Here is a 9,366-nt window from a genome sequence, read left to right as displayed (position 1 = left end):
TTAAATGAGAAAACAAGCAAAGAAAGGTTAAGTAACTCTTTTAAGATTACACACCTAGTAAGTGGTGAAACTGGGAGAATGGGTAAACATGAGACTAATCGGTAATTTGTTATGTGCTATTTTTAAAATCAGGTTTGGATATAAAAGTTATGTTCTTTTCATAAAATGAAATGTTAAGATGTCAATTTTCATATACTCTGAAGCAGCTTATATAGTACAGGAACTACATTTCCTTTAGAGTTTGAATGATCAAACCTATAATCTTATCTAAGCTTAAAATTTAATCTTTCTTAATTAAAATTAAAATTTAGACCTATTTTTCTTTTTGTATTCGCCTCTTATATTTTTGTCTGTTCTTTGCACAGACTCTGGTGACACAGTTCACAAGCCTTCAACCATTTTGGATGGGGCCTAACCATTTTATCTAGTAGCCTAAGGACCACAACTGATAGTCTCAGGGTAGAGGCTGGCCATGCCAGAAAGATTGACCATGTGATTTAGGGTGGGAACTTTGGGCCTTGTAGTATCAGTCAATCTGAAGACTGAATTCAACCACCTGGACAATCACTCAAACATGCCTTTGTAATGCAGCAATAAAAACGCTGCACGTTGGGACACTCATGGATAACACACATTGATACCGGGAGGGTAACATATCCTGACTCCACAGGAAAATGTAAGGAACATGGAATCTTCTCATTTGGAACCCTCCCAGACTCTGCCCTATCCATCTTTTCCTTCGTATGATTTTAATCTGTATTTTTTACCTGTAATACACTATAACTGTGAGTACAACGGCTTTCAGTGAGTTCTGTTGAGTCTTCTAGCAAATTATCAAGCCTGAAGGTATTTTGGGGAACACTATGAACTTGTAGTTGGTGTCAAAAATGAGGGTAGTCCTGGGGACTGTGCCCTTAAACTTTTAGTGTAGCTAACTCTGGGTACAGCTAAACTATCTTTTTAAAAGGTACAAATAATTTACTTTCCTTTTAGAACAAGAATTCTGGTTGATCATTTACTAATATACATTTTCACTATTAAATTTCTAAAGTATGATTTACAGAAAAAGATAAGTTATAAGCAGATAACACTAATATATAGAGACTAAGAGTATATTACAATTGGCAGAGAAATGTCCTTCACTGGACATTTCTAACTGTCCTTCAAATGCCTTTATCAAAGCATTTAACACATGTTCAAACAGTTACATGCGTATCTTCCTCTTCTAGATTCAGAGCATCTTGCTGGCAAGATCTTATTTACTCTGATATTACCTAAGCTTTGCTTAGGCCTTGACAGATAGTAGGTCTTCAATGTTGATCTAACTCAATTAAATATATATATATTGGGGTTTGAGAAGTTTCAGCAAGGTCTCTCAAGCTAAAAAGATATTCTCCAGTGACCTGTCAAAGAGTTAAAATTTTACCGTTCACTTAATTTTTTTCCTCCCTCTTATCTCCAAAAGTGTACTGGGAGTAAGCAAAATCTCTAGAAATTAACACATAACACTTTAACAATAGATTCATTTAGGTTATCAGATTATTTTCTAATTTAACAGCATGAAAAATTTTAAAATGTAGTATGCACCAGGCCCATTTTAACAGAAAAAGAGAAAAAAGTTAGATCTTCAGCTCGGCAAAGTAAGAAATCTGAGGAAGGAGTAGGTGAATATGGGTGCTGCAAGCTGAGGGAGTAGGATACTGGACAGAAACGGAATAAGATAAAAGCACAGAATACTAAAACAGGAAAGGAACACACATTCAACACTGATAAACTGAGAAAATTCAAGACAATCAGTCAACTTGACAATTTTAGGACCTATCGTGAAATCAATTGTTTCATATAACAGAATCAACGCAAGAGTCCTATTGTTACAATTTCATGAGAGCACAGCTTTATCCATGTCTACATTATAATGGCAATCTCTCAATAAAAAGGCCCAGGTTTAAAACTGAATTCTTAAATTTCTGCATACCTGCTTCATCACTCTTTACTTCTCTTTATCTCTCCCTAAAATTTTTAATATTTACTATAGATTTTGTGATTTTTAAACTTTATTTGATTTCATTGTTACATCACAGAATATGGAAGCTAATAAAAGATTAATCACATTATAGAGAAAGGAAAGGAGAACAGAAGAAAATTTTCCTTTAAGAGTTAGAGGGCAGATTTGAGGAAAGAGAGAACCAGACAAGAAAAGAATGAATTTCATGAAGTTGCTGGAGTAAACTCAAAATGCAAGAATTGTTGCCATTATTTAAGATACATAGCTGTCTTATAGACTTAAATTGTTTACCTCATTTTCTGTTCCCACATCCAAAATGATGGGAAGACATTCTTGAGGATTCATCCCTCCACAAGCCGTATATAGAGCCAATTTACCCACAGGGATGCCCATTCCATTACAGCCAAGGTCTCCCAAGCCAAGAATACGCTCTCCATCAGTCACCACAACAGCCTAGAAGGAAAAGTAAAAATATTTGTTAGATTTTTGCAAATCCTTGGGCATGATTTCTGGTCTTTATTTTTGAAGTTAATACTTACATAATGCAATATAAAGCTGTGAAAAACATAAATTGAAATTTGTGATCATAATTGTGGAAGAATGGGGAAAAGAAATTTGACATACATATTTTAAATGTTTAAAATATATATATATATAATCTTCAAAAGTTTGGAAAGATTCATATTATCTTTTAATTCCATTTTTTCAAAACTTTTTGAAGTACCCTGTATATGCTTAATTAGGTTATTGAAAAAGGAAGAGTGGTTGTGCACATTAAGTTTCAAATAACCCAAAGAACTTAGTCTTCAATCGAGAGGCAAGTGGGAAAAGTACAGGGTCAGAGCTCTAACTGGGAGCCAAAGTAAAATTTAGGGCAACTTTGAGACTAGTCACATTCACTTTTAGTGAAATTACAGGAGTGCCCAGAGTTAAGTATTGAATAATTGCTGGCGTTTATACCTGTGCTATGGAATGCTCTGATCTGTAGTTTATACATTCTGGCACCATCCTCCTTTTTATACAACAATATTGACCCATCCCCTTTAACTCCTATAACCACTTGATATTGTTCTACCATCTTTGAAACATGCCCAGAACAGTCTGCTACTTCTCTTACCTGATAATCTTCCACTAGACTTAATGAATTTTGTTTGGTTTATTTCTAACGACGTTGAATATTTATGAAGCATACATTTTCATCATGTGGAGATTCTATTCAAGTTATTTGATATCATTATTGAAATTACTGCATCTAACATGACCATTATATAAATATAAGCAAAACCAATCTCATGAAATACAATTTATTAGATATTCTACAAACTGCTACACTCATTATATCCATGGAAACTTGAAAAAAATATCAGTTATCTGGCCTTGAATAAAGTGATGAATTTAAGCTTCTGTTTCTTATTTGTAAAATGAAAATAATAAATATACTTTTCAGAGTAGCTGTTTAAACCCAGAAACCAGCTCCGTTTTGCTCACCACTGTACACCAGCACCTAGCACAGCATATTCGGCACATAGTAAATAATCAATAAATATTAGTCAATTGAGTAAGTCTATAAATCATAATATTGAAAGAATTTACCACGGCACCTGGCACATTACACATTCTTTAAAAAGTATAGCTATTATTACTATTATCATTAGAACTAATATATAGAATCATAGCATTTTAGAAATAAAGGAGAATCTAGAGTGCATTCAGTACACCACTCTTATTTCATAGATTAGGAAACCAAAGTCCAGAGAACTGAACTAATTTGCCTAAGGTGGTTTACCTGGTTAATATCAAAGAACCAGAACCCAGGTACGTTAACTCCTAATACAGTGCTCTTTTCTCCAGGCTATATTGCAGAATATATTTAAAAACATGCTTTTGAGATCTTTACCTTTAATTTTCTGTTCATCTATATTATTCAGCTCTTAAAGAATTGCCTTAAAAGTAAATACATTTGAAAAGTGGGTGAAAATTATTTTAGCATATTCCATACAGCTCACCTTTGGAAAATTTTCCATGTCTAATTGCAATGGATCAATATGTTATGCTCTTTTGGAGGAGGTAAATCGATACCACTGGGTTAACTTAGCTCTGATTTAGGATTAAAAAAAGGTAAACAAATACTGCAGAGAACCACAACTTTGCTTTTTAAGTTAAATTAAAGCCAAATTTTCAAAGTCCAAATACTGCCAATGTATATTTAATAGACACTGTTTATTCTTTGTGCTATCACAAATAGAGGTATTTTTATATATCATTGATAACATATACTTTTTATATATCATTGATAACATATGTGTTCCTTATACAGGTAAAGTCCAGTTGGCCTGCCTATACTTACAAATATTGTTATGATATATTTTATAAGGAGAGTAATGTCACATAACTTAGTTATGATCTGAATAATAATTTTAATAATTTATATAATGTTTTACATGTTTCATTGAAACCACTTAAGCCCAGAGTTGCTTCTTGTAATTTTCATCCCACTATATAAATTATCTGTGCATTATCTGAACAGAATATTTCTGTATGAAATATGCAGGGTTCTCCTAACACACACAGACACTCTCCATGTGTCTTGTCTTCATCTGTTCTTTTCCTTTTCCAGGGCCTTTCCTTCTCTTAGCTTACCTAAATGTAGAACTCTTGCCTCTTTTCCTCTTCTCTCAAGACCATTCTAAAATCTGTCTCCAGATGAACCTTCTTCAAATAGTACTTATAAAAAGTCATTTCCTTATTTAAATATGACATTGTATTTTTTTCAATTCTAAATCCCTCTTTCTGAATTTCAAGACTTTTTATAATTTATAAAGTAACAACTCTTACTTAAGCAATACAACTACATTTCATAAGCTTTAGTCAGTCTAGCCAATTTCCTTATTGTCTAAGAACACACCACTCTCTTCTTCAACTTGATGCCTAAATTCATATGTTCTCTTCTTAGGACACTATCTTCTTCCCTGCTAATGATCAAAGCTTAGATTTAAGTTCTAACTTTGCTAGAAAAGTTTTCTTAACGATTCCAGCCTTCTCTGAGCAAGATTCTCTCAGTGAATAAATATGGCACTTGTATCCACTCAGTTTAATTATGTTTTGTCTAAAAATTGATTGCCTTTGTTTCATGTGTACTTTGAGTAGAGAAGTATTCCTATCATGTACTTCAGTATTCTATTACAATCAATAACTACCATTTATTAAGTGATAACAATGTGCCAGACACTATTCTAGGATTTTTTAGTAATAGTGGGCATAGTAAGGGTCAAGAACATCAGTGACGGCCTAATATCATGAGTTTAAAGGATAAAGGTAGGCTATTAAAGTAACTGCAGAGATCAGCTAGTTGGAAGAACAAAAAGCAGAGTGACTACTTACTGCCTAGTTGTATCAATTACAGGGATATTGATTAGAATTCTATTCCAAAATTATTTGCTCTATTGACTTGTTGTTTCTTAAAATCCTCTCTAGATTCCTGGTTAAAATGTAAATATTCTTCTCAGATGATCAGGCCTTTATGCTTTATAGAATTAACATATTTCTTAGGGTAGTTTCTAAGAACAGGATCTGTGAATAGTGCAGTCTAGTTGGTGGGAGAAAAGGAGAGGAAGCAACTTAGGTGGGGAAAGTGAAAAAATTGGGGAGATTGGGAATAGTGAAAAACATTTCACTTCACAAGTTTCCTAGCATGAGCCTTAGAGAGCCAAATTAATCAATTCTAGCCACGACTACTCAATTGGAAAAGATCATAAAATAAACCACACTTCAGAATTCATAGCTAAAGTCCTTTTGTACCACTACAGGGCATCGATTTATTCAATCTTAGTCCTAAAAGATACCACAAAGTTTCTGGGCACCCAACAGATAGGAAAAAGGGAGCCACAGGGAGGACAAGTACATCTCACCTCCCTTAGACAAGGAAGGTGGCACACACCTTGTTTAAGAGCAGGAGCTCTGGGGCCACTGCTGGGGCCTGCATTCAGTTCCCACCACTACCATGCCCTACTATGTAACCCATCCGTGCCTTCCTTTCCTCACTGAATTATCATGATAATTACAAGAGTTAATCCATGTAAAGCATCTCACACAGAAGGCTACCAAATGTCAAATACTGTTATTACTTTTATTTTCATCAACTCACTGAGAGAGGGAAATCAAAAGAGCTATTAAGGTCATAATGATAAAATAAATGAATCAACATTTTTTTTTTGACTACTTGGATTCCTCCTAATGGATGACTTAAACATGGCACATATGATAAAGTAGCTGGCTTAAAGATGTCCAACATTTATCATCACTTACAATGAATTAAGAAATACTACCAAATTAGACAGAAATAATGGGGAAATCTGGCATCCAGATGGCTTTAGAACAAAATTCATCTATTATGCAAAAATCAAAGGGCTATAAATTAGGTAATATTCACTAGAAAAGCTAGTGAATGCTACCTACTATAATGAGAACTGTCAACATGTTCCCAACTGTTTTATGGGTCAGAAAAGAGAACAAATATGCCATAGTGGAAAAATCTGACCACTTACCTTGATGACATCTTCTGGCCATACATTAAGAATTGAAGCAATATGCCCTCGATCATGGATACTAATAAAAAGACCCCTGGTAGAAAAAAAAAAGGAATAGTTTTAATTTACTTCAGACCTGTCAAACTATCAGGAACATTTAAAAATTTTTTTCAAATTTATTTAATATATCCCCATTTATATTAAACTAGTGAAAATTATTTCCTTAAATAAATAAGGAATAGGAATCTTATAAGTAATGAAGAAATTACTTTGAATGATATATTGACATCTACAATAAAGACAGGTTTAGCCTTATATTATTGTTAATATTTTTTAATTAAAGAAATATCGACTATTTTTATACACAGAGAATTTACATAGCATTATCAACTCCACTCATAGATTCACTTAGTCTTTCATTAAATAAGATAAAATAAATAAAAGCACTTTGAAAAACAACATGAAGCATATGTAAACAAGGATTTTCAGTATATATTCCATTAACTACATTTTCACAGTGTAAAGATGAGAACATGTATTGAGATGGCTGAAGTGAGTGACTAATGCTGAGCAGCTCTTTCATGTGCAGCTTACTTCATTCTTTGATTTGTGGTCTTCCGCTGCTATTTGCAACTCTGTTATTTAAACTCTCAGCTGAAGTCTTTGAGATTACCAACAGCTCCCCACCTCTCAATTTCCTAACAAGTATCTTTACAAATTAAAATATTAAAATTTAAAAATTGTATGTCTTATCCTCACTTAAAAGTTTTGCTTTAGTATTATTAAATATAACTTAAATACAGAGAACCACATCCAATAAATGAATTGTTATAAGGCAACTACCTTTCTACATAATATCCACTTAAACTGAAAGAATCTTGCCAGCTACCCAGAAGCCACCTATGTTTTCTCCAAATCAAAAATTCCCTCCTAAGAGTAACAACTATCCTGACTTTACTGGTATCACTTCCTTTGTAGTTAATTTATAGTTTTATCACCCAAATCATAAACCATTTCTAGGCACTATTGCTTAATTTCTCTGGTAAAGTTTCCCACAATCTGAATTACATCTCTATGGTGCAGATTAACATGTTAATCTCTTTTCTGTATTTCTTGGGAAAATGGTACAGATTGAGTATCCCTTATCTGAAATGCTTGGAACCAGAAGTATTTTGGATTTCAGAGTTTGGAATATTTGCATTATATTTACCAGTTCTTCATCCCTATCGGAAAATCCTAAATCCTAAATGCTCCAATGTGCATCTCCTTTACACATCATGTCAGTGTTCAATAAGTTTTGAATTTTGGAGCATTTTGGATTTTGAATTTTGGGATTTGGGATGCTTACCCTGAAATTGGATCTAGAAGATTAACCACAGTCATGTTCAATTTTTTGGACAAGATACTTCAAGGGTTGATGTTACCATAAAATACACAATATCTGGTATTGCTTTTTGTGAGGTTAGCAGCCACTGAAGCTCATTGTCTATGTATTAGTCCGTCCTTTGTTGCTATAACAAAATTTCTGAGACTGGGTGATTTATAAAGAAAGTGAAATTTATTGCTTACAGTTTCTAAGGCTGGGAAGTCCAAAGTCCATCTGGTGGTGGCAACAGCAACCCAGGGGTCTCACATTGCAAGATGGTGGAGGCAGAGAAAGCAGAGAGAATAAGAGAGACAGACTCTCCTCTCCTTTTAAAGCCCTCAGAACCATGCCCCTGACCACAATTTTTAATCCATTCACTACAGTATGGTCCTACAGTCCCAATCACCTCATCAAGGCTCCACTTCTCAATTACCATAATAGGATTTCCCACCCTCTTAACAGTCACAGTCAGGGCCAAGTTTCTAATACATAAAATTTGGGGGAAACAATTCAAGCATCAGGGAGTTTGGGGGGGGTACATAATTCAATCCACTACAGTCCAAATTCACTATTCATTAGGAGATACAAAATGCTGATATCCCAATTCTATCATTCATTATTTATTTACTGGAACACTTCTTTAAAGAGAAATTTTACTATATCTACTATTTGGTTATCCAGTAATATAGTGGTATAGAAAAATAAATAATTCTTGACTCTATCTAGTTTTTAAAATATGGAGTTGATTTACGAATTCTCTGAGGGCTTCCACACAGTAATAGTCATTGTTGTGTATGTGTCTTGTGTTTTTTGGTTTTTGGTTTCTTTAATCAATATAAACTCACGGATTTAAACATATCTGATGTGTTTCAATCCGTCACAGTTATTTTCCTTACTGATACTCAAATGTTCCATCTTTAGCAAGTGGGAGACTATTAATATTGCTCCCTGAGTCCTTCTGACATGACGACAGTAGTTTTGGATAACTTACTTGCTCTGTTATGATAATATGTTTCAGGTTTATTTTGAAAATGTTCTGCCCCAGGCCTGAAATTAGCCATTTCTCTAAGAAGCCCAGGTTTCCTTTAACAGAAAGTGGTTTTCCAAGACCACAATCTAGGTAACAGGGATGCCTACTGCTACTAATTAGCCAAAGTATTGCTATTTAAAAAAATCACAAAACAATGTTGATGAGATTCACTTCCTGTTTATGGCTGCAAATCTTAAATTGGCACTCTTCTCTTGTAAAGTTTCCCACTGTAATTTCCTAGCAAATTCAATTTACCACCTTCTCACAGGACTATTTTACATCTCTCCTATCTCCTTACATCTCGAATATTCATCCCTCTCTCACGCAGTTGATAAACTAATCTTGAATTTCAAGGAGAAATATATTCAATAGGGTGAAAACTACCTCATTTTTCTAATATAAATCCCACTAACCCATCTGCATCTTTTTTTACATTCTC

At 33.7% G+C, this 9,366-nt stretch overlaps 1 protein-coding gene across 1 annotated transcript; it reads right to left on the bottom strand.

Moving 5' to 3' along the window:
- Window positions 1-2,296: 2,296 nt before the first annotated feature.
- LOC103582511 (NADP-dependent malic enzyme-like) lies at window positions 2,297-7,914 on the bottom strand (the record flags this gene model as incomplete). Its single annotated transcript, XM_008564084.1, has 3 exons — window positions 7,880-7,914; window positions 6,550-6,625; window positions 2,297-2,458 (listed from the first exon to the last, which is right to left on the bottom strand). Coding segments are annotated over exons 1-3 (273 nt in total), but the record flags the coding sequence as incomplete, so codon positions are not given.
- Window positions 7,915-9,366: the final 1,452 nt, after the last annotated feature.

The sequence above is a fragment of the Galeopterus variegatus genome, unplaced genomic scaffold, assembly GCF_000696425.1.
Source record: "Galeopterus variegatus unplaced genomic scaffold, G_variegatus-3.0.2 Scaffold16566, whole genome shotgun sequence".
Classification (NCBI taxonomy): domain Eukaryota; kingdom Metazoa; phylum Chordata; class Mammalia; order Dermoptera; family Cynocephalidae; genus Galeopterus; species Galeopterus variegatus.
Note: the sequence above shows the minus strand (reverse complement) of the source record. Positions and strands in the feature narration are given on the sequence as shown.